The following is a 27,087-nucleotide window of genomic DNA, read 5'->3' on the forward strand; positions in this document are numbered from 1 at the left end:
AGTTGATTTTTATTCTTTTCATGTGAATGCAATACGCTTCCGTAGTTGATATTCCATCCATCCATCCATCCATCCATCCATCCAGTAAAATAGTTCTTCAGCATGTGCATGAGTAGACGGTCAATAAAAGGGGGACAATTAAAGATTTACAATGAAAGACGGACAAAGCAAAGAATGTTTTCCTCAGGACTCCCGGTCCAGATTCTCCTGCGACTCGGTACTTTTATTTTGACAGTCTCCCCGATAACAATGCACTGCCATTGTGAAAGTTTCTAGAGTCATGTCCTCTGCATTTTAAACTTTCCTCCTCAAAGTGCATGGACGAAGAAAAGACAGAATCTTCCTCCTCGACTGAGTGTTTTGATTGACCACAGTGAGTCTTGGTCCGACTCGTCCACCATGTTGTGCGGTGGGACACCAGGATCCTCTTATGCCCCAGTATTTATAGCCCGGCCGGCCCTGGCAGGTGTGAGGGAGCTTAACACCGAGAGACGGTCAATTGTCCAGAGCCGTCACACTCCAGCCCCGGGTTATTCTTCTGTCAGGATTAAGACGACCAGTTTACAAACAAAGAGAGATATCTTGTTGGCGGTGAAGCGTATCTTCTTTAAATACACCTTCGACGTGAAAACATTCTATTCATTATTTAAAAAAAACAAACCATTGTCATTGCAGTCCTAGCTCGTAGTTCTTAGCACCTAATCTTAGAAACCTGCTTGTTTCTCGACACAGAAACATTCCTACATGTATTCCATTCTTTACGGTTTAACCCTACAAGCAAACCACACAGTGTGACGTGAAAAAGCACCGACCTGTCGCTGAAGGTGTGCGGCTCTCAGGTGACGGTGCATGTGCTCAGCACCAACAGACACTGAGCCACAGCAGATTGACAGCTTGTGTCTGTCCCACTAACGAGCTTTTATCCCTGCGAGTCTCTAATAGACAGGCGGGAGGTTTTCGAGCTGCTAATTTACTTTACTGCCTGATTTCTGTTTAATCACCCTCTATTGTCATGCTCTTCACTGCTGTAGCCTTGCATAAAGGCCACACACACACACACACACACACACACACACACACACACACACACACACACACACACACACACACACACACACACACACACACACACACACACACACACACACACACACAAAGCTGAAATGCCAAAGTGAATTGCAGGATCTTTTTTCTTTGCGTTCATTAGAGTCGGCTCCTTCTTTCCCACCGCAGGCTGACATTTACCTGAAAGGACAGCAGGTGAAGGTTGTAGCTTCTGTGTGCGCGCGCGCGCGCACACGTGCTTTTCCAGTCACATTTCTATTCAATATTACGGTAATGCTCTTGAGGAAAGCGACCGGATTGGAAGCCAGAAAAGAACCTACTGCCCCCTGGTGTTGATCACGTGCTACTGCACCATGGATCTGTGCTCTTTCCTTCTTCTTCTTCCTGCTTCATATCTTGAAAATTCATCTTTTTAGGTGTTTTTTTTCTTTTTTTTTAATTGTTGAAGATATTCAAACAGTTTCATAGGAGACATGGGGTGTCAAACATCAGGCCCCTGGACCGGAACCGGCACGCAGGAGGCTCCAGTCCGGCTCCACCAGACCACCAAGCAAATTGTAGAATATGCGATGAAAGCAGTCGACTCTTTAGCTCAGTTTCCTGAAGAGTAGTGGACAAGACAGACTGACCCTACCTCCTCGCTGTCAGACCAGCCTTCGCCTCAGAGCCACGCTGTCAGGGCGAGTTTGTCAAAACATGCATGCAAAAGGCTGCAGAACGCAGCAGTTTGGAGCGATTTTATGTTTTGTTTTGTTTTTGACATTTCACTGACTTTTGCAATGTCTATCGTGTCATTTGATTGCCCACACGTAAAGAATATATATGTTCTAATATAGGTTTTTAATAGATGTGACATATATAAAATTGGCCATTTTCCTATATTACATGTACATATATGCACATATATGTACATACATGTATACACATATACGTGCATACAGGTACCTATATAGGTACATATATGCACGTGTACATGTGTGCATATATGCACCTATATGTTGTTCTTACATAATTTTGTTTTTTAGTTAGTTCTATTGCCTTGATAATGTATGACAGTTGCCAAAGTGAGATATGGGCTCTATATATGTGGAAATAAAGAAGCAGTACAGGAGACCTATATGGCCTGAATGTTCACATATATGCACCTCAGTTTTGCCTATATATGACATATATGCAGCATATATGTGCATATAAACTGCTTATAGGTTTCATATATGCGCATATATCCTCAAATAGGTTCTTTCCATGTGAGTGATTTTAGTGTTTGAAAGATATACTTTGGATCTGAACTTCCTATACCATGTTTGATATTTTAACCAAGCATGTTTGAGCATTACTTTGTAAACTCTGTACTTGAGTTAATGTGAGTCATGCGCTTTGAATCTGAATTTAAATAATTTAGGCATCTCTGATCTTGTGAAAAGCATTTTCTTAAATTTATTTTTGCTTGTTTGTTTGTAAACAGGGTCACACGTTCAAATCGTGTACTTCAGTCTGACTAATGAATCAGTTTGACTTCAATCATCTTTGGGCTTGGTCAAAAGCGTTTTGGGAATAGAATGTGTTGTTGTTTGTTTGTAACCGTTTGTTGTTATTATTTGTTTATAAACATGGGTTTGTTTATAAACGTTGTTCGTTTGTAACCCTCCATTGCTGTTTGTTTGTAAACAATGATGCTCCAGCGTTATTCCAAAGTGGTCGTTCTATTTAAATGTGGTAATAAAAGAACTAACACTGTGAGCGGTTTCAACACACGGGGATCTTTAGTTGGACCTTTTCAACACAACTTCTACTTTAAATGAGAGGAGAACTTGTCGGAGTAGCTTTAGTCCCGCTATGAATGAACATAAAGGGTAATAAAAAAATTTTTAAAAAAAGGCGCTGAAGTGCGGAGGCTCCGCAGCGGCGCCGCGGGGTATGAAAAAAAAAGAAAAGCCGAGAAACGTGCGAGGTGGTCGGGGTGGAGTCAGCCGCAGCTCCCCGCCTCTGCCCGCAGTCTGGTCCGCAGTTTGTCCTCCCCTCGCCCCCCCTCACACACACCGAGCCACAGCGTCCTGACCGGGGGAGAAGAATCAGAGGCCGTTTAAGAGGATTTACCGTCTTTATTTCTCATCTTTTTTCGGGTTTTTCTCTCCCTCCCGTGGAAGCGGCAGGTAAGCGGCAGAAGCGGCAGACGCGGCAGGTACGCGGCAGGAGCGGCAGGTGAGCGGAGCAGGAAGCGCCGCCGCTCCGCCGCGGGTGTCGGGGTTCGCCCGGGGAGGACGAGTTGGGCAAACGGAATGCCCTCTTTTTCGGAACCAAAATCCTCGCGTTTCTATCTTGGTTTAGGCGTCACGGCAGGTTAAATTCTCTAAACATCTGTAAAAAAAAAAAAAAAGTGCTGCTTTCCGCGTGTTAGCAGCGGCAAGCTTAGCTTCCGGTAGCAGGGAGATGCTCCTTTACTTCTGGTTGAAATCGAACACAAACCTCACACAAAACTACTTCAAACATCCTTTAACAACCCCGTGGGCACTCTAAGAGGGTTTATTCATGTGTTTAAGTCACACAGAAGGAGTAAATAGTCGTTTCCTGGTCAAACATCACATCACATCGCAGGTTAGCAAAAGATGGAAGGTTTTGGAAGTCATGAAAAGTGGGATTAAAGTACTGTTATAAAGCTTAAATTGTACTCAAAAACACGGAAAAGTACAGTTATTAAACGTACTGAAGTATGAGTAATAACGCTGTTATTCATTACTTTCTAATTTATTACATTGGTATGATAAATAACTAGAATTTGATTGTAGATCATCTACTTTCAGACCTCAAATCTCTCAGAAAGTATATTTAAATCATATCATGACAAATCAAGGTAAAAAAATTTTTCTCCTATATTAAAGCATTCAGGCTCCGTTTATGACAAAGTTTCAAGTGAAAACACGTCATTTTCTTATTTTCCTAAAGCTTTTACGTGGTAGTGATTTGTAAAAGGATGCAGTTACCATGCCAGGCCACGAGTTGGCGCTGTTGGTTGTTTTTGCATTGAAACTACAGACAAATAATGTTTGTAGAGATGCACAGCTCTGCCATTTCTGTTGAAAAACTTTGCCGTGTAAACGCAAAACTTACCTGAAAGGAAAACACCAAAAACGACGTGGTTTCACTTAAATGAGGCCTGAAGGACCGCTGACATTTAGTACTCGAGTACAAGTACGCTGCTAATACTGTAGCAGGCAGAGTAATCATAATTAGAGGATGTAGTCCTGTGTTATCCTCCGTTTTTGTGCTAATGCAACATAAAAAGCCAGACATGTGTCTATACATGTTATAAGAACTATACCCCATCATAACTAGTGGTGCAATATATTGTAATTTCCTTCAAAATGAACATGTGCACTATACACAAGAAACTGACTGGAACTGCGATAATATTTCCAATCACTCTGGAGTCAAATTCTGAGATTTAAACGTATTAAATCACAAATCATGCTGAATGATTTTATCTGAAAAATGACCAGAAACGATAAAATGATGCACAAAGATTAAAAGAAGCTCAGTTACAGTTAAAGGACCAAGATAAAGAGCACCATAAACATAATCATCATCTACTTACATGGTTATCCTTGTCACACATCAGATCTATTGTGATACTCCACAAGATGACACGTCCACCCAATATTAATCTTAATCTACCGTTTTACTCCTGCGGATACTGAAATAAGGCCGTTTACAGGACGGCTGCTGAATAATTCCATTTCCTTGTGACACACTGACTCACACTGATCCGGGTTATTTTATTGCCTCTGTAGATAAAGGTAATTGTTTTGTGGTCTGAATTCAGACAGTAAAATGATCAGTTATCCTCCACGGTGGGTTTTACGTTCAGCCAGCGCTTCAGCTTTTCCACGTCACAGAGGAACGGATGAGTTGCACAAGTTTTGAACTTTTTAAGCTATTGAGAAATTTAATTCTGAATAATTGTGACTCCCACGCTTAAAAAACGTGCGTGTCAGGTGGATAAATGACTCTTAACTGCATCGTAGAACTGAACGTGATTGTTTGTTGTAAGCTTATGTAAACTTGTAAACATGTAAACTTAGTGAAAGTCTTCAAAACATGAGATACAGTTGTTATTTTAATTGTCTTTATCGGATCAACAGGCCTCATTTGCACAATATTTAAGTGAAAACGCATCATTTTTGTATTTTCCTCCCAGACAAAACTTCCCAATTCCTAAATACTGATGTCAAACTGTTAAAAGGCGAAATATGTAAGAATGAAGTTGATTAAAACCGATTTTGTGCATCAGTCTTTAATAATCTGGACTCAAATTCGCAGCTTGTGGCTAATAAGCATCAGAAAAAGCACCAGAATTCAACATTTAATCATATTTAATTGAAATGCTGCTTGAATCTCTGTCACACCTTGAAGCTTCCACATGAGTGTTAGATTATTAACTTGAAGGACATAAAGTTGACTGCATGCCTTTTCATAAAAATCGATTTGGCCAATATTGATTTGGATAAATTATTTACGGTTACTCGTGTGCAAAAAACCTCCGACTCCATTGATTACATTTCACTTCATGTCTCTGAAATTGAGTTTGAGCAGAAATGTATTTATATTTAATGTAATGAAGTGAAACAGTAGCTACAGCAACACTTCTATTCATCTGACTGCTTCACGGAGAAAAGTCAGCAAAGATGCAGAAGATAAAACAGTGTAAATTCCACCTTTAAGAGCTTCTTTAATCCTCAATAAGAGGAGCGAGGTTTGGAGAAATCAATATCCCGAGGCAGTTTAGTAAGACTGGGAAACTACCCGGCAACATACAGTACCAACACTTGAATAAACCACTGCTATTAGATCTCTAAATGCAGTTTTTTTTCACAGTGAATATCACTCGTTTATTCACGTTTTAATGTAGAAACCCCAGAGCCGTGACCCTTCCAGCTTCAGAAAAGTCTGCAGACGTTTGAACTCTTCACTCTTTGCTCAGCGGGTCCCCGTGTTTGAGTTTGAGACGTAAAAGCGAGCGGCGGTCCGTCACGTCCTGTTTGAGTTTAATTAACAGGACGGGGCCGGGAGGCAGGTGGCTCGCAGACCCAGACACAGACGCAATCACTTATTCATGCTGCGACCACGAGCTGAACGGAGGGAGGAGGAGGAGGAGGGAGGAAGAGGTGGGGCCGCCGACAGGGAGAGACTGCAGGGGTATGAAGACAGTCAGAGGAGGGCGAGTCCGGGCTTGACTCCAAAGGTAGCCGAGAAAATTGTGGGGCCAAAAAAAAAAAAAAAAAAAACCAGATGTGAGACTCAGCGAAAGAAAAAGAAATCGAAGACGTCAAAGTGTTTGAACCAGGATGTTAAAACTCATTTTAGCGAGTCCAGAGCCACCGGGAGTGAAAAATAACCTTTAAATACACATTTTTCAGACAAATCTAAATGTTTCTCTTTGTTTAACCCTTTAAAGATCCTTTAAAAAAAGTGGATTATTCGTCCCGAATGGCAAACAAATGTCACTCTCGCAAAAACTGCTATAAAAATAGAATTTTTTCCACTTCAAACGCTTCAATCTGTTAAAACTACCTCAGCCTGAAACATACATATCAAATATAAATACATTTTTAGTTTTCTTAACCCATTAAAAACCAATACGTTTGCGTGAATCTGCTTTTTTTTCTGTGGTTAAAAAAAACAAGTATTTGATCATTATTATTATTATTATTAGGCTCTGAGACGGTCAATGATTGGAAGCAACATTGAATTTGATGCACAGTTTGTTATTTGCAGTGTGAGATTTAAGAGCTAATACGTACTTTCTAACGTCACCCTTATGGTTTGATCTGTCAAACTCACAGTTTTTTTCATGCGCGGTTTATAAAGTTAAATCAGCAGCTACTTTTAGAGAAAACCGACAAACATCTTGAGACAATCTTTAGGTCCCATTTAGACGACGGAGTTTCCTTTAAGGAAAGTTTGTCCATTCCACTGCAACGTTTTGAAAACCAAGTCCGTTTACACGGAAACGGCAGAAATGCTGAAAACGATGCAGTTTGCATGTTTATCTGTTGGATATTTGTGCATAACGTGGAAGACTTTTCCCACCTCCCAGTAATTATTTCATGAGGTTTAGATAGAACTTTTCCTCAGCTTTAAAATGAGGTATTACTTGTGTTGCTAGGTGGACTAGCAAGCGAGCAGCAAGTGTTTTCGTGGAATTTTCTAGCCTGGGATCTTTATGTTTGGCGCGAGCGGGTGACCTCTCCAAGATGGCCGACGCCGTGACGCATCCAGTGTTTTAGATCTGTGGATGTGTGTGAAGCAGCGGGGAGGTTTAGGCTCTCCTCTGCAGCCTCTGGCTGACTCAGCTCCTGCTCTCTGCTTAATCATGACTCTCTGCACTCACATGTAATAACTCAACCCCCCCCCCCCCACACACACACACACACACTCCACATTATCACCTCATTCCTTAAAAGCCCCACAATAAAGGCCTTTATTGGCTCTTTTAGTTTTCTATCACACCGACTCAAGTCTCCCGTCTTGTTCTTTGCAGCATGGGCGCCTACGAAGAGAAGAAGGAGACGTGTGGAACCATCTGCCTCAAGTATCTTCTGTTCACATTCAACTTCCTCTTTTGGGTAAGTCCCTCACCCCCCCCCCCCTCCTCACCCCCCCATCCCCTCGAGCAGCACAAAGACGACACTGTTGGTGGGAAGCAGGATGAGCGCTCCTCAGGGAACAAAGAGTCCGTCCATCTTCCACATCTCCTGCAAAAACCCACAATTATTATTTGAGATGTTGTTTAACAGTAGAAAACTAGAAACCGTGCAGATCGCCCCCCCCCCCCCCCCGACCGGATGAGTGTAGCTACTTTTTTTATTTGCTCGTCGATTGAAATACTTCATACTACATTCATTCCGTGGTTTTCCCTGAATAAATCTCCATTACAAGCTTCGGTCTTCAGGAGAAAAACAATGTGATTAATCGCAATTAATTAAGAGAAATTTGTGCAATTAATTAGTAATTTGTATCTTTTTTTATCGATTGACAGCACATATATATAGCAGCTCTCGTAGAAGGTGCAAAGATAATTAAAAAAAACAAAAATAAATGGAATAATGCAAACCTAAAAACTTTTAAAAGAAAAATCTGTGCAGTCCCCAGGGGGTATTTACAGGACGGGGGGGGGGGGGGAGAAGCAGTTCAGGGTTAGTTTGATAGGTTTCACTTCTGCAGATGACAACGGTTCTGGTTTTGCCAGAAGACGTCTCTCTTCACTTCCAGCCACGTTTTAAAACTAAAATCTACTGGAGCGCTTCTGCTGTCCGAAGGCTCTGCAGCGCCGACTAGTGGACGGGAGGCCGCATGACAGCCTCGTGTGTTTGGCCCGTGGTTTAGCCCACTTAGAGTTACTTTAAAAAAAAATTGTGCAATAAAATGTAACATAATGGCTTTAATGTCAGCTGTTTTTTCAATGTATTGAATTAACTTGAAAACCCCCGAGCTCAGCAGAAAACCTGTCCGCCTGCTGACAACATGAGATAAGACTCTATTGTGCGCGGCGTCCGCGGCCTCAACCCAGTGGAAACATCCCGTTTAGCGGACGTGTTGAAATAAAAAGAAGGCCGAGGACGGATCAACACAAAAGGCTGCGGATGATTTATTCGCCCTCCGAGCAGACCCCGCTGTGATATCGATTAAAGCGGAAGCTGTTCGGAGGACACTCCCCCCCCCCGGTACCGATGAAGACGAGCGGGACGGCCATTTTAATGCGCCGCCGTTACGACGCGCAGTCCATCCTCACACCGAGAGGACCAGAGTGACCCATGTGCCCAGCGTGGCTCCCGCTTCCACCGAACAATTATCTTCTTACAAGGAGAATTTCACTGGTAATCTCTTTGTGAACACAACAAACCTCCCTTTTTTTTCCCTCTCTCTCCACCACCCCCCCTGCTGCTTTTCCACTTGATGGAATCAAAGCTGCATACTTTCACAAGAGGACATAGACGACACATTCACAGCCTCCAAACTTTTCCACTCCCAAGAATGAAGCGTTGCAGGAGGGAGGGGGGGAACAAAACAAAAAAACACTACAAATAGCTGATTTAATCACATTTTATGTGTGTTGTGGGGGGAAAAAATAGAAAACGTGGTCGTCAGACGTTACCGTCTGTCTGATTCTCACACTTGCAGCTCTGCCCATATGTGATCATCATCGGCCTGCCAGAGAGCGCCGTGCCTCAGACTGGCAGGCCGACGGGGCGGCGTCTTCCTCGTCAGAGCTTCGACCATATGGACTCTTCCTTCCTCTTTCCCTTTTTAGACTTATGCAGTAGAATATGTTGTTTATGTCTTAGGGCCAAGGCACACTTCTTTGTTTGGAAAAATCTGGAGTCACACCACCACCACCACCCGAAAATGTTAAAATGTGAAACTCTGTAGCCTCTATTAACAATATAAAGTCGTTCTCATCAAAGTTTTATCAACAGGAATCAAATAAATCCAGAAAAAAAGTAATTTTTTTAATAGTGACTCCCTCAGTGTGAAACCTGGACCTGATGGATGAAGAGCTGAGATCCTGGTTCACATTCTTCCTTTTCAAAAACGTCTCCATCACTGTCACTGACACAGTACTTTGATACAAGATGGTAGCAGGAGGTGGAGATGAACCACACTGACGTCTGTCACTTTACATTTCACCGGCAAAGTTCTGTGCTGCCCTCTAGTGGTGAAGAGTATTTATACATGATTACTCTGCAACACACTGTCGCTGTGAGAGCAAATGATTTTTAGAAGAAAATGTGAAATTGGATAATTTCCCACGGCTCACCTGACTAGATCCCATGGAGCAGTGATTCCCAACCGGGGGTACACGGACCCCTAGGGGTACGCGAGGGTATTGCAGGGGGTACGCAGAAAGATTATAAATTAGCCTACAGTATCCACACACAAAAAAAAAAAAATTATACTATATTATATTGTATTATATCATGAATTTTAGTAAGGCCATACGTTTATTTTCCATGAGTAGCAGTTCGTCCACAGTGATTGTAACACTACAATGCACATAATATGAAAAGACTATAAAGTGGCGCGCTTTAAAAAAAAAAAAAAAAAAGGTTCACATTCTTGCACGATTCGCGAAGCTAGCTATCTCTAGCTGCATACCGACTGTAAACATGGATGCATGGCTAGGCAGGAGTAAACGTCCAGCTACCGCTACTGCTACCGTCGCCTCGGACGCAGGCACAGGGGAGCCCAGTGAAAAAAGGAATTATGAAAGACTTATGAAAGACAAGCAAGCGCAAGTGTCTCATTAAAAGGTATGTTTTTACACTCACAATAATTGTTTTATTTAAATGAGCAGTTGGATAGATAGAAAGACAAAGGGTTAAATATAAGTACACATTAAGGCGAATAATCACACACGAGAGAGGGGGTACTTTTCACATGGAAACCAGCTCAAGGGGTACACTGGTCAAAAAAGGTTGGGAACCACTGCCATGGAGCACCAGTGCGCCGCGGCGCAGTGGTTGAAAAACACTGTTCTGTACGGCGAGAAAAAAACATCTTTTCTTCTCCCCGGCCTTCTCTAAAAAAAGATTCCGTCCACACGTCACTATGAACACGGCTCAGCGGTCCAGTTCCTACGGTGTTTCACAAAGAAGAAAATGTTTTATTGGATCAAAAAGCTTTGAGATTCACTTTTTCCTCATGATCGTGTGTCACGAGGCTTCACCTGAACGTTAAACTGGATCCATGAAACCTCTTGAGCACGGCGACGTTTCACAGGTCATTTCACCCGACTGACGACTGATCTTGATTTGACTGAACAGACGTGAGCGTGAAGGTCAAAGTGAACCGTGTTGGTATTTAAACAAAAGAGAAATGATGGTAAATGTTAAAGATCACAATTAAATGAAGGAAAATAAAGAAATATTGGCGTGATTATGGAACAATTTAACTCTTAGTAAGCATTTTTGTTGTTTTTTTTAAAAATATAGTCGAATCTTAAGTTTTTCCTTCCTGTCATATTTTCTTGTGGCCACTGGAGGTCGCCAGAGTTTGACTTTATCTCATCCTCTGAGGAGTTTTGCACAGTTTCCACCAGCGCCAGTGCTTCATTGAGTTTTAACAGGTGAAACAGGAGGCTTCATGTTCAGCTGTCGTCTCACAGGTTAAACCCCTCTGCTGCTCCTGGGCTGCATTTTCTTTCTTTTCTTTTTTTTTTTATTTCTGTCCCATTTTGAATGTTAAAATCATAAATGTCTGGAACCACGCGGCCCCCGCCTCTAGAAGGTGTTTTAATCAAATCTTCTGCTCACTGGGGTCACCGATGTGACGGGAATCCAGAGTTCTGGGCTCGGTGGGTTCACCGGGAGACGTAAACACGGTCGATTAAAACACTGTGGTGTTTTCCAGCCTCGCGGTCACTGGGTGTGGCGCACACTGACTCAGCGTGCAACTTCTGTTGCTTCTTGCTTATTAAATCTAAATGAAGCAGACGCTCAGATTGACTGTTTTGGCCATACGACAGATTTCTGATGCAGCGCTGCACCATCTGCCGACTCGTCCCGTCTCACTGCCATTGTCCTCGCCATTCCTTTTAATTATTGACTCAGACGTGGCTCAGGATTATTTATCACAGGAGATATCTGTGTGGTTGACGCCGTTTTATCGCGATGGCTCCTGATCACTATGAGGGACAAATAATTGATGCATGACATCAGTCAGAATTTAAAGGTTTAATGATACTTACAGAATCGCTTCACCTTCAAACCCTTGCAACTAGTTTCTCGAAATAAACTTTTAAGATTTGCTGCACAACATGTCACAAATGTACCGCGATCACGTTATCAACATTTGCGATATATGCATATGAATACATGTAAAAAAGGCCACATGCACCTTTCGTTCAGGTTCAAGATGGATAAAAAGGATTTTTTGGGGATATGAAGGAAAAGTGAGATATATCTTAACATTTTTAAAATGTGTTAATTGCACTTTGAAGTTTTAACAGCTGTAATTATTTCATAGCAGTTTGTTTTTAGGTTATGCAGCGGCACAATATATTGTGGACGTGGAGGGGACCGAACTGCAAAGAATTGTATTTTCATGCACTGTCATGAATTTTAAACACGTAATTGATGTCAGTTAAAAATTGTGCAGAAGAGCACAAGAAAGAATAACTAACTAACATTATTTCCGTTTCATTCATTATCCAAGTCTGAACACGCTTTTATGTTGAAAAATGACCGACTTCTCCCCGTTTCGTCCCCCTATGTCTCCGGCTTGTGTCACGTGACCCATTAGCGCTGATATTAAACCCACAAGCAGCAAAATGAGTAAATAACAGTCGTCTTAGGAAATAAAGAGAGAAGAACAACATACGAGCAAGTAGAAAGACATACAAGCACACAGTGGATTCACACTTATTGTTATATTTACAATATAAAATACCACCATTTTTGTGTTTGGTTGTATCATTTTATTTTGTTTTATTTATCCGCCACACATTTAACGTCGGGTCCGTAGAGGCATCGTCGTGAGGCGAGTTGAGCTCCAAGCAGCCGGTGACCCTGAGCCGAATAAAGCCGTACAGAAGATGGATGGATGACTAATGGATGAGTCGCTGCTGCAGCCGTTGCTAAGTTGCCGCGTTGCTACACCTGTCGCGGTCGCCGCGACAACCCGGGGCGACTCCGGTTGTCTCTGGCTTCACGTTAGCGCCTCGGCGACCCGCATTTAACGTCTCACAGTGATTCATATTAAAACACTCTGGAGCAGCTTAATAATTCAAAGCCTTTTAGCGTGTGTGTGTGGTGGTGGTGGTGGTGGGGGGTGGAGGGGGGGGTCTGACTCCAGACCTGACCGTCTTTCCCGTCTCTCCAGCTGGCGGGGGGCGTCGTGATGGCGGTGGGCGTCTGGACTCTGGTGGAGAAGAGCGACTACATCAGCCTCCTCTCCTCCAAGACCTACGAAGCCTCCGCCTACATACTGATCCTGGCTGGAGCTATCGTCATGGTAACAGGCGTGCTGGGCTGCTGTGCCACCTTCAAGGAGCAGAGGAGGCTGCTGCGAGTGGTAAGTGAGCGTCGCGTCGAGGCGGAAGGACACGACCGTTGGCCTCCGTCGCTTGCTGGAGTTTTAACTGAGGAGTCCACGACGACACGCGTCAAAACTCGCGACGTCTTTATCTGAATTATGAGCTCCAATATGACTTCCAGTTCAAGTTTCAAAGTTTCTTGTCATGTGCACATCAGATTAGCGTGTATCCCTCGACACATTTACTTTCTCTCTCTGCTGGCCACAGATATTACAGCGGTAAAGTAGCGTGTTTTAGAAAACAGCGCAAAGACATGAAAAGAAACGTGTGTAAACAAAGAAAAGTATTAAGATCCAATCAGCAGTGTGCCAAATCAGTTTTATATAGGTAGCATAGAGTCTAATGGTAGTATTTCTATAAACTATTTCAATCATAAGACGCCTAAATCTTAAAAGGTCAATTCATCTAAGCTTAGTTTATTGAAAAATTGACATGTGCGGAATGGTGTAAAAGCTTATTTTGATCTCCACTCAGTTCAGTTTTGTCAGAAATGACTGAAACATTTGAAGTCTCAGGTCTGCTGTGGGTGGTGGACATGACTTCACCTGCACAGTGGCAAGGAAATTAATCCAAAAACACGAATTAAACACCAAACAATCCAGTTTTAAAGAGCTTTATTAGAGGAATCACATACATACATACACTGAATACATTAAAGAGATCACACCACCTCCAATATTTTCTTATCCATTACACACTCAAAAGATTTTTGTCCTTTAGTCTATAGTGTCGCCTTTAGCATAGCAGCTTTAGCGTAGCAGCTTTAGCGTAGCAGCTTTAGCATAGCAGCTTCAGTATAGCTCCCCGTTCTCCGCTGTATGTTTACGTCTACATTTCCTATTGGATATGTTGTATTAACTGAAGCTCTGATGAAAACCGTTGTCGTATTGCAGGTAGGACAAGTGGAGTGTTCTCACTTTACACTTCATATTTCCGCGCCGCCGACGTTTTCCGAGTGTTAAAAACCTCTTTTAACTCCAAGCAAGTGTGCAAAGGTTGAACGCTTCAGTGTCACGGAGCCTCAGGAAGCTCGCTCGCTTCGTTGTCAGTGCCGAGAGGCCTTCACCCGGACAAAGGGAAACATGGCCGGGCATCAGACACACTCCTCACGTGCCGCCTGCCTTCTGTTCTCCTCCAGCAACAAGCAGCGACACCGCTTCACTCCCTCGTTCTGTCCAGTCCGTCTGCAAACAGCATATAAATTTAAGTACCTGCCATCCAGGCCATATGCTTTACAAGGACTTTATCAACCCAGTCTGAGCCGCTGGTAACCGTTCTTGGTTTCATCACGTGCACATTTGCAGTTCCTGACATGTTTTTTGAATTAATTTGAATGCCGGTGCTGCACTAATCCATCTGATTAGCCAAATGTGAATGCACAGAGACTTGTTGTTACATCTATTGGGGTTCAATTTGCAGATTCTGGTTACTGATGTGGTGAATATGACACATTTGTGCTTGATCTGTAGCCTTAATTATCCAATCCAATCCACTTTATTTATATAGCGCATTTAAACAACAAAGCATTTCCAAAGTGCTGCACACGAGACTGCACATAGAAACACTAAAACTAAAACAATGCAAATTAGCTCCAACACTAAATAAGTATAAAACCATAAATAAAAATAAAAACAGATTAAAAACTACAAACACATTAAAAAAAAAATACAAATTAGAATAAAACAATTTAAAAGAATAAAAAGAAATACACAAACGCGTAAAAAGCAATAAAATAAATAAGAACAACATTTATGGCTGACATATTTTGTCAAGTGTTTTCAAAAGGAGGTCCCAGTTATATTACATTTCAAAGAGAAATGTCGAGTTTACAAAGCAACGTTTTTGAAAACCATGGAAACGATGAAGTTTGCATGTCAGGCCACGAGGTGGTGCTGTTGGGGTTGTTTTTTTTTTGGTACTGGAAAAACACAAAAACGCACATGATCACAGAGGAAAATAAACTATAAACATTATCAATGGGAATATATTACACCAAGTTGGATTGTTATTATGATGACTGTCAAAATAAAACTACCAGGTCGAGGAGAATATGGACTCGGAATCATGATACTCTGCAGGCAAGTACTGTTGTTATTGTCTGTCTACATGTGCAGAACAATTATTTACTAAGACAGTGGTGTACATGAGCATTAAGAAAAGCCCGTTTCCATGGAGACGTAGTCAGAGCACTTTCAAAAAGTTGTGTTTTCAGTGGCTTTGCGCACCGTTGTCATGTAAACAAACTCTTTTTTGTCTCTGAAAGGTAAAATGTTAGAACTGAGCCAATTGTCCAGTTACTAACTGGGTGATACGAGTGTTTTATCTGCTTTGTGGCACCATGACGTCTTTATGCGCAGGACCCTGAGATTTATGTTTATTTTATGGCTCTATTGAAGTGAAAAGAAGCCAAACGGTGTTTGGCTAAGCACTCTCACCTCCTTTCCTTGTGTCTCCCGGTGCATGCATGGATTTTATCCCTCACACCATTAACAGTGGATTTTATGATAATTGGCGCCTCTAAATCTGCCTGTAAGTTTAAATGTGACTGTGTCCTGTGGTGACCTGCCCCCCCCCCCCCGCTAACCAGAGGTGACTGAAGTGGTATAAAAGATGGATGAATGGTCGGAGGTGTGAAAAACATGTGTAATGAACGAGCGCTTCGGCCCATTTTCTTTAATAACTTTCAGTAGTTATGTAATAGTTTCAATATCTATGACCGAGAAGCTAATCTTCTCTGCTGAATCTAGTCTGGCAGAGGTCCTGGGGGCTGTAATGATAGTAATATAAGAGTGCAAAGCCTGATTTTGTTTTGTTTTGTTACTGCTTTCGGTGAATTTTTGTTCAATCGAAAGGAGTTCTGGTTATGAAACGTACCAACCGTGCAAAACCCTGAGCGAGGAGGCTGGATATGGAAATGAAGGTTAGAAATGGCCAACATGGGCAGATGAGCACAAGCTTCAAACCAAATGAATGGAAATTAATGTGTGTGTGTGTGTGTGTGTGTGTGTGTGTGTGTGTGTGTGTGTGTGTGTGTGTGTGTGTGTGTGTGTGTGTGTGTGTGTGTTTGTGCCCCTTATTACCAAAACTAATACATTTGTCATTATTAGAGTGCAATACGTTGTGTAATCACTTTCACTAAATTCATATAATCTCATGATTAACAGTCATCAGTGCTTATTTTTTTACACTAAAGATCTCAACAAGCAACAGTTTCAGGACGTTTTTCCACAGACGCACAGGAAGCAGGATTCCGTTTTTACAAGATTACAGTAAATCATTTAATGCGGTGATAGAAAGTGAACACGAGGGTTGAACTCTTCTCTCGACTTGTAATTTCTGAGCTTGTGTGTTATGACTTTTCCCACAATGGTAGAAATTGTCGTTTTTTTCCATATTGTTCGTAGAAACTGTTGAACAACCAACGACTAGCATCTTAACACTTATTGTCACGCGACTTTGTGAACCCGAACACATCATCACGTCTCTGATTGTTCTCGTAAATATCAATTATAGCAACCAGTCAACTTACAAGACGGCGAAAGTCACAGCCGCTTTACTTCTGATCATGTTTCATGCAAAATTAACACCAACTGAAGCTCCAGTGTGAAAATAAAGATAAAAAAATTCATAAATGCATTTCTTGCTGATTGGAAACTTTCTTTTCACTGATGCCTGCTTTAATGTAAGAAATCAGGGAAAAAAAGCACATTTATACTATTATTACTGTTGGAGTTTGGTTTTTTTTTCTTCACGTTTCAAGTAGCCGTAGATTTTAAGTGAATGAAGACGTATCGTACGTACAGTTAAATTTACAGCTACTAAGGAAAGTAAAAAAGTGAAAAAGATGTGTTGACGTTAGAATTCAAAGTATTTATTGATTTATCAGCTTCCGTACAAAAGGTAAATCCAGAACAACGCAGTGGCGAAGCATCCATCACTCTCTGTTTATTTTCTCTTCATTTATCTTTGAGTGAATTTTCCTTATCGAACATTTTTCATTGTTTACCCGTCTTTCCTTTAAACTTTATTTTTCTGAGGCGTCAGACTTCAAGTTAGATGTGCTACTCCCCCCCCCCCCCCCCCCGGGGGATCAGGAACCTGAGGAAAACACGTTTTCTGTTGGTTTTTAATGTTTATTTTAATCAGTTAACGTGGGGTTCGTCTGCAGGTTCTCAGCTTGTGTGGGAATCCTTGGTTGTTTTTTTTTTTGTTTGTTTGTTTTTTAAAGCTCTCGACGGATTCTAAGTGAAATAGATCCGTGAGATGGATGAAGATCCCCGCCTTCCACAGATTATTTGATTTATAAGCGCTCGCGTGTGAATTGGGCGCCGCCGTTCCTCCTCTGCGTTGTGTAGTTTTTCTCGCCGCGTCCCGAGGAGTGGAGATTAGGGCGATGAATCACCGGGAAAGAATGAACTTGTCGGCAAGGAGAGATGCTATCGAAGTTGTTAAAGAGGGCAAACATAAGGGCGGTGGGGGGAGGTTAGGTGGGAAAGAGGTGGAATGATTGCTTTTTTTTTTTTGTTTGTTTTTTTCGTCTTCCATGGCGAGTCGCTGGAATTTGCACGTCCAAAAGGTCACGAGGTCTCGGGACAGATCTGCCTCTTGATTAAAGGGAAGACTCGTGTCGGACTCCTCGTGACGACGCTGGAGACGTTGGCGAGGGAGGTCAGGAAGACTTGAGGGGAAAAAAGACGGCAAGACGAGTATGGAAGTAAAGCTGTGCCATCAGATTCTGAATTCGAATTTCTAACTCTGATTTTTTTTACCATCAAAATCAGACTTTGAATTTTAAAAGCTGTCGAATTTCAAGTACGTATCTTTTTTTTGCTTCTGATTTTTTTTTTCAACATCTAAAGATATTGAGTGTGTAAAAATTCAATGTGTCTAATTGAATTCCACAAGGACGGTTGGAACAGCCCATAATAATTTGGTCGTCTAGAACAGTGTTTTTCAACCACTGTGCACAGTGCAGTGTGCACACTGGTGTTTCCGCGAGATCCAGTCAGGTGTGCCGTGGGAAATTATCCAATTTCACATTTTTTTCAAATTTTTTTTTGCTGTTGCAGAGTAATCACGTATAAATACTCTTCACCACTAGATGGCAGCACAGAACTTTGCAGGTGAAATGTAAAGTGACAGACGTCAGTGTGGTTCATCTCCACCTCCTGCTACCATCTTGTATCAAAGTACTGTGTCAGTGACAGTGATGGAGACGTTTTTGAAAAGGAAGAATGTGAACCAGGATCTCAGCTCTTCATCCATCAGGTCCAGGTTTCACACTGACGGAGTCACAATAAAAAAAAAAGAAATTTGGAAATACTTTTTTTTTTGTATTTACTTGATTCCTGTTGATAAAACGTTGATGAGAATGACTTTATATTGTTAATAGAGGCTACTGTCAGGAGTCACAGACCTCGCTCCAGCACCGGATCCTCTCTGGCACTCCTGCAGGCAATCAGCTAATTGATTGTCAAGCAGTCTTAAGCCCTGCAGTGAGGTGGGTCCGGTGCCAGAGGATTGCCTAGTCTTCAGACCGTGTGGAGAGTTCCCCCGGGTCTCCTGTTGGCTTGCTGCCGCAGGTGAGTCGGTGTTGTCCTCCCCGGGGAGTGAGTGTCCTCCCCGGGGTGGTTCCCGTTCCTGTTCCGACGCCCGGTTCCGTCCCAAGAAGTTCCCCGTCCGGGTCCCGTCCCGGTTCCGTCCCAAGAAGTTCCCCGTCCGGGTCCCGGTTCCGGTTCCAAGAGTTCCCCGTCCGGGTCCCGTCCCGGTTCCAAGAGTTCCCCGTCCGGGTTCCGTCCGGGTTCCAAGAGGCCCCCCCGGAGATTCCCCCGGGTCCCGTCCGGGTTCCAAGAGGCCCCCCCGGAGATTCCCCCGGGTCCCGTCCGGGTTCCAAGAGGCCCCCCCGGAGATTCCCCCGGGTCTCGTCCCGGTTCCAAGAGGCTCCCCGGAGTTCCCCGGGTCCCGTCACCGTTCCAGCTCCCCTTTCCCTGTTCCCTCAATAAAACATCCCTGTTTGCAAACAACTTTCTGCTTGAGGTCTGCTTTTGGGTTCAGGACACTCCACGCGCCGGCTCCCCCCCGTGACAGCTACAGAGTTTAAAATGTAAACATTTTCGGGTGGTGGTGTGCCTCCAGATTTTTCCAAACAAAAAAGTGTTCCTTGGCTCAAAAACGTTGAAAAACACGGATCCAGAAGGAGCTTTTTCATCATTTCGTCAATTTGTTCGGCCGAACTTTCTTCTTGTTCCTATGGAGGATGAATTGGCCTCAGTGAGTCGGGCAGAGGAGGGAGAAACTTTCCTCCCCTTCCAGATGACGGAGCCAAACGGAAAGTGGCTCCAGCAGAGGTTGGATCCACCTGTGGAGAAACTGAGATCATGCGCCGTCCTCGTTACAAGCCTCAGTCCCTTTCCTCCAGTTTTATTACTTTTTTTTTTTTTTTATCGTCTACCCTTTAAATATCATAGTTTCCTTCTGGTCCTTGACAATAAATCGTTCCCAGCCACATTTAGCATTTGTGTGTGACTGTGTGCAGCTTCATTCTCTACAAATTGAGTCCTTTTATACGATTTAAACCCAACTGTTCATTCAGTTTGAGCTCATCCGGCTGAAACCTCCCCGCTGGGATCTGGTGATATTTACCAGTCGCTGTAGGAATTACCAGTTAGGAATCCCCCCCCCCTATTTCCCAGTTTCAAGGGTTCATGTGAGGTCAGCAAACCGACAGCAGATGAAACGTGCACGCTCATCAACAAAGCAGTTTTATGTTCCCGCCACGTTTCTGCACGTTTGCTGTTACACTCATTAATCGCTTTGGAACCGAAGCTCGTCAATAAAAGTTCTAAAAAGCGTCTTTACCGTCGTGGTCAGAGGGAGTTGTTGTATTTTATGCTGATGAGTCGGAGCAGAAGAACAGATGAAGTTGCTTAAGTTGTACTGGGACCTTTAGTTTCCCGGTACTTCTTATGCTACCGCTAATAAACACGGTTGTCTGCACGAAGCTCATTCCTCCAGGTTGAAAGCGACTCATAGCAAAGGGAGTCAGCCTGACATTAAAAGACATTTCACCACTTGTCAACGTGGCTTATTAAAGTTAATGCTCCTCCTCTGAGGAATCTCTCCCCCCCACCTCTGATCTGTTCGACGATGACAGTGAAGACAAACACCTGCAGAAACGCTGACTCGTCAATATGGAGCAGGGGTGTCAAAAATCAGACCCGCAGGACAAAAAAACGGCCCAAAGAGGCTCCAATGCAGCCGGACCAGCAAGTTTTTTTTTATTTTTTATTTAAAACAAATTATATTGGCGTTAGAAAACTAGCGTCAGCCTCAAAGCTGTCAGGGTGAGTTTGTGAAAACGTGCAGAATAGAAAAGCCCATTTCATCATGTCGACGCTGCACCACAGTAAGAAATAAAACTTAACAGTATAGATTTAAAGGTTTTAACTTAAATCAAACAGTTTTTTACGGCAAACCTCAGGACAAGCGGTGAACTCGTTCCTCTTTTCCTTCTGATGTTCAGTCGGTCGTTGTCTCACTCCTCCTTTATTCTCTTTCCAATTCACTTCGCATTTGTTTGCAATTTTCTTATCTAATAAAATTTCTCGTGTGCCTTTTTTTTTTTCTTCATTGGATTTTTATTTATTATTTATTTTGAGATTACAGCCATGAATCATGGCCAAGGAATGAACTTGTCAGCAGGGAGGGAGAATCGCAAGAGACTGCCAAAGATGGAGAACATAATAGAGTTGTGTGTGCGTGTGTGCGTGTGTGTGTGTGTGTGTGCGTGTAATGCTGACTTTATTTCATTCAAATAAGGAGAACCATTAAAATGACATGTTGCGACGTCTCCCAAACATTACCATTTTTAACCAATTACAGCGTCTCCAACATCTTTTATTTATGATTTTTTTTCTTTAAATCCTCTGAAAAACAAAAGCGCATATCTATCATTTTTATTCCATTATGAATTTGACTGATAGTTTTGCTTCTCATTCCAAACTCACCTGGTTATATGGACTAAGACTAAATCCGCCACCACAACAGATTCAAATTGGAGCAATCTGGACGCGTCAGACTTTTGTTTTTTGTATTTTGTTTTTTCAGGATGATTACATAGAAATCAGGTTGAAGGGTGAAGCAACCAGAGGCTTGTTATTCCCAAATCCCTAGTTATTTACAAGGAGCGCCTCACAGTCATTTGACTGTTTTTGATTTGATTGATTGATTGAAGTATTAAGTAAACAAGTATGGATATTAAAATGTCCATATATAAATATTTATACACATATATACGAACATACGCATACATACATATCCATACACTTACATATAAAACAATTTCATAATGCAAAAGAATTATTCCACTCTTCTGGACTACATTCTACATATTCGAAAAGGAGTGAGAAGAAGTGACAAACACTTATTTAATCCCGCCCCTTTTCCATAAATTAATGATTGATAATTTCCTAATTATTTATATAATATTGTGTATAATTTGTGTTTATACATCCAAAATCCATTAAAAGTATGTATGAACATGATACTGCCTATTTAGATTGATCTTTTATATATTTTATAAACAGCACCCACTAGAGGTGTGTCGTGAAAACGACAGCGTTTCAGACGTCGTCTAAACGAGGCCCACGAACGAATACGACACCAGGGACAAGGACGCCAAATCATTCCAGACAAAAATCACAACTAATGAATGTGTTCGTCATTGCACTCGTTCACTTTTTTGGTATAAAATGTGTCGTATTTCCTGTTTCGTTCACCAAAACCCTGTCATTTAGTGAGGCGATCATTCGATCCGTCATTCACGGGGGGTGAGGTCTATACATATATATATATATATATATATATACGGCGAAAAGGTCCCTTCAAGAAGCAGCGCATGTTCAATCGTCGTCGCCGCTCTGATTAAAGTCACCTTCGGCGTGACTCTCGTCTTCGCCCAGTAATTGTAAAGGCACTTCTAATGAAGTCTGAAATAGAACCACAGTGGAACAATGACCTGCATACAAATGTGTGTCCACGCTGCAGTTTTATCTGCCTCCTTTATGTTCACTTCACTGCGGCGGCGGAGGTGTGTAGAGCTGAAAGAGAGAAAAAGTTACTCTGGGGAGAAGAGAGAGAGAAAAAAAAAAAGAAGCTGTGTGCTATAAAAGGACACAAAAGGCCAAAGAAACTGTTGAAATATTTTCTAACAGCCTCCGTGAGACGAGTGCAGGTTGACCGTGAGACGTTCTCTTCGGCGGGGGAAACAGAGTGCCGTTGAGCCACGCTGCCTCCGCACGCCGCCGCACATCGCGACGCTAAAGAAAAGCCTCACGCGCCAACCGGCAGACAGTCATTGGGGGCGGTAATTACACCCTGACCCGAAGGCTCCCGGGAGAAGAGTGGCACCTCGGGCCTGAAATGAGTGTGAAAGAGCGCGGGGCCAGAGATCACGGGGATTTGGGCTGCAGACAGTAATCCCCGGCGCGGCGATCTTTACTCCACAACTTACAGGTTCTCCGTCACACATCACCGTGTGTGGTCGCTTCAGGAACGCCGTGGTGGCAAGGGGACGCTACGTCAATGTGGAAGGTCTTCAGAAACCTTGCCGTGGATAGTGTCCCTGCTTTTTGAGTCATTGCAGGACATGGGGTTTGTGTCAAGTCGGATTTAAAATCAGTCCTCCGTCAGCCAAGGTGGGTCAGAGGGAGCTGGATTTACAACGTCGTTCTTTCTTCTCCGCCAAAGAAATTCAACGGAAGAACTTCAGACTGAGTCGTGGTCGATCATAACTGACGTCCTTTAAACTCAACTCAACTTTATTTATGAAGCGCTTTAAGCAGCCGTAGCTGAGACAAAGTGCTGTACATTGAAATAAAAATATGAGAGGCAAAATAAAAACATTTTAAAGCAATAAAAAAGTTCAAACAATAAAAACAATCAGATGGTAAAACAATAAACAAAACATAAAAAGTTAAAAGAAAAACGAAGGCACTAAAACCAGAGCAGAGTCTCACGCTGAGGTAAAAGCCAAAGAATAAAAATGGATTTTAAGACGAGTTTTAAAAATGGGCAGTGAGGGGGCTTGTCTAACAGGGGGGGGGGGGGGATGATGACCAAAAACACAATGAGCCTCATGGGCCACACCTTGACAAACGCTACTCTCTTAAATTAGGGCTTCAAACTCTTTTTTGTGATGACTTGTGGAATATATTGCACCTTTAGTTTGAAAAAGGAAAAACTTCCCTGGGACTCTGATGTAAAAAGGAAAAACAAACAAAGTCTTTAATCCAGGCTTGTTCATCGATTTTACAGGAAGTTTCCAAAATTAGGTTCTCCTAAACAATAAACTCTATAACGCTACGGTAATTATTTCCACACCTGACTGCATTCACCTCCACGCTGTTCACCTTATTCCGGAAGTTAGCGTGGGCGGCGCCATGTGCACTTCCGGTTTAGCTCCGCGCTACTTGATTTGCGATTCCAGTCTGTTTAATTGTTGCCAATTTAAAGCTAATTTAATAGTAGCTGGACAAAAGGAAGCTAACTCTGTCGCAGCTTTGTTTTGAACATCAGAAGAAGAGGTCTGACTGTTGTGGTCCTTTGTTTACCTTTATTTCTATTCCTGCAGCAGCTAAATATTTCCCGACATGGACATGCTGCATATCTTTACAAAGCATGTTTTGGGTAGTTTCTCGTCGCTGGGTTTGTTTAACAGACTCCTTAATTTCCTAAGCAAGACGCGGCTTAAGAATCGCTAGACTGGCTGGAAGCTAACTAGTTAGCAACATTAGCCTGTCGTCTTGTAAACACTGCCAACTCCGCGCTGCGGCACTATAATGACAGCATTTAGCACTGGACACACTCTGATTTAGACTGTAGTCTGTAATAATGTCAGCTCTATATGGAATATTGTGTTTCCACACTGAAGAATCCTCCAGATTGTTGCTCTTTGCTCTCCTCAGTGAAGAGGTCGGGATGCAATCTGACTGGCTCTATAAACACCTCAAAGTCGTTTTCAAACTATCAACACAAGCAATCCATCGTTTACTCATTGGTGTACATGATCATAGCACATTTGGCGCAAAATAGTAAATTTTGCGCAAAATATCATACCTTATATGATATTTTAGATGCAAGTCTTCCCAGTAGTTGGGACAGAAGTAAAAGTGGGTGGGGCGGAATAAGGTGAATATTCCAACATGCAGGTCCTTCTCTTTCTTAAAGTGACAGAAACATTTTTCACATTCACAGTTATCAATAGCGAAATACTTTCCAAATAAACACAAAACATCCAGTGAATCTTAGCTGACCTTTAACAACTTTCTATGAACTTGTAAATTCAATCAACGTGAATTTTCAAACAAATACGCGTTATATTTAACTTGAGCATAAACTGAACTTAGCTCCCACACTATTTGCACAAGCTTTCGACTATGATTCATGTTAATTGATAAGCTTTAGCCAACTTCATATTCAACAATGGGAAAACTTCATATTTGAATATCCAACATCTTGAGGTTGTTTGGGTTTGTACAGACGTACACAATAGATTTTACACACTTTATCACTTTTATTCTAATTCAGATTTCTCCTTTTTATGCCGTTTCAATCCCTTTCTTTGGATGCATTTTGTAACCTTAATCACTTAATATTTATATTCCCAATCGCCTCTATTTTAATGCTTTGGTTTCATTTTGCTGTAAAGCTCTGTGAATTGTCTTGTGTCTGAATAGTGCGACAGAAATAAATGTCCCTTTCCTCGCCCGAGGGCAGTTTTCTGCTTGACGCTAACGTGTACCGACACGCCTCCTACCTGGACAAACGAGAGTCTGTATGGACGGAGGGATGTCATCACAGTAATTGTCATGCACGCGGTTCATATTCGTTTCTTTCCCATATGTAGTCCGTGGACCTTTCAGAATAAGGGTCATGTTAGTGTTCCGTCCCTCGAATTGGGTGCGAGCATCGAGAACAATGGGCGGTGAAGGAAAGAGGTGAAGAAGAGGGTCAAGGTGGAGCTGAGGAGAGATATTGATATATCGGATAAACCATTGTGGGTGTTCAGGTGCCAGAAATAATAATAATAATTCAGAAGATTCATGGGGTCTTAAAAAGGAGCTGCTGATGCCTGAAGCACTGACACGATGATTATTCTTCCCTCAGATTTAAGAAAATCTTACATTCAGTCCTATTTATGTATTATTACATTATTAGCTTTATGAGTTACCGCATTACACTTTTAAATCACCACTTGTATTAATATTTTAATATCTTTTAAATTATTGGAAAAGGTCATTATGATATTGCCTCAAAAATCTTACTTGAATATAGAAGAATATAAATACTTTATCAATCCCGGGGGAGAATTCTTTCATTTCTTTATTATTACATCGTAAATAGCCAAAATTATTCATTGGGCAATTTTAAATTATCGGTTGCTACGCGGTGGTTTCATGGCAGAAAAGTTTTATATTGAGACGGCAACGTTTTGAAAACGACGTACGTTTCCACGAAAAGGTCAGAATTGCTGAAAAGGACTGTAGTTTTCATGTCGGGCCACCAGGGGGTGCTGTTGGTTGTTTTTGTGTGGCGTAATCGGGGCCAAAAATGAAAAAAAAAAGAGCAGCATTTCAGACTGAGGACATGAATGTTCACGTGTCTCCATCGTGTCTCTGGCCTTTTCCTCGCTTCATATTCAGTTCAGTTGGTTTTCATTGTGGTTTTGTTCAAACTCACTGTTCTGCCCCTGACAGATATGAAGACTGAAGGCCGGAGGACAACGCTTGTATGAAAATATATTGAATAATCTCAGTCGCTTCAGCAGGTTTTAGTGAGTCGTCACCCAACATGACGGTCACAGCTGGATTGAACGTCTCCACCTGGAATGTTACGTAATCTTCACCCTCTGTTGTTTCCGTGGAAAAAGAATGTGTCAGTACTGGCCTCTCTGAAGTGAAACCTTTCCACATTGGCTCCATTGCAGTGCTAGTTAAACAGATATCTGCTGAGTCAGCAGCAGAAGCAGATCTGGCTCTGTGCGGAGTCTCAGTGGTGTTCACCAATCACGACTTAGCAGGGGTTTTTGGCTTCATTTGCATTAATGCGCAACAATAAATAGATCTGAAACGGCTACCGTGGGGGTTCACGAGACAGAAGGACGTGGCATTGTGTTCTCCGCAAACCATCAACGCAGCATCACGATATCCTGGAGTCCAACTCAGCATTCAGACTCACTCCGAGACCGTAATCAAACCAAACTCCACTGAGCCACTCGGATTCCTTCCTGTGCGATAGAGCAGGAATTTAGGTCAAGGTTTGGCTCCGACAATATCTCTTCTTGTCTTTAATTCCGAAGGAGGGAAGGCGCTGCGTCGCACTTGGCATGAAAAAGCAGGTCGTCCCTCCAGGAATCAGATGATAAAAGTCAGTGAAGGCGCAGGGCGTGTCCTCGTGCCAGAATCACTCAGGATGTTGTAGTTTCAGTCTGAGATAAATCCACTCGGGGGCATTAAGCCACAGGACAGGGACACCTTTCATTATAACGTGCTTCGCTTGAAATGCCCTTTTTTTTAATGTGCTGCTGTTGAACGTCGGCTTCCTCACCTCCTGTGGCCGTTTTACAACCAGGCCACCCCTGATCATTGAATCCATTAACCCTTGTCACCCCTTCCCTGTCCCACCTGGTAGTGTGCGCCATGTCTTATTCAGCAGGTGAATATTTGGTCCAGACAAAAGAAAAGAGGTGCCAGATACTACAGCACATCTTCCAGAGATTGCTTTGGGTGATTGTGTGACCGAAACGCCATGTTTGGCCTCATTCATGTGTGTTACGTCCTGGCGTCGTGTGTGCACGCTTCTCACACTCCCTTTGGGATTCACTCCCAAATAATGAGGCTTTTAATTTCTTTCCCTCATTTATTTTATGCAGG

At 42.5% G+C, this 27,087-nt stretch overlaps 1 protein-coding gene across 1 annotated transcript in view; it reads left to right on the top strand.

Annotated features, from left to right (window-relative positions):
* The first annotated feature begins 3,098 nt into the window (after nucleotides 1-3,098).
* LOC308132573 (CD151 antigen-like) overlaps nucleotides 3,099-27,087 on the top strand; it is a 32,271-nt gene continuing 8,282 nt past the window's right edge. Inside the window, 3 exon segments of the mRNA XM_080499720.1 lie at nucleotides 3,099-3,218; nucleotides 7,604-7,688; nucleotides 12,943-13,134. Coding sequence (XP_080355846.1) covers nucleotides 7,605-7,688; nucleotides 12,943-13,134 — 276 coding nt within the window. The 5' untranslated portion in view covers nucleotides 3,099-3,218; nucleotide 7,604.

This window comes from Blennius ocellaris (assembly GCF_963422515.1).
Source record: "Blennius ocellaris genome assembly, chromosome: 1".
NCBI classification, from domain to species: domain Eukaryota; kingdom Metazoa; phylum Chordata; class Actinopteri; order Blenniiformes; family Blenniidae; genus Blennius; species Blennius ocellaris.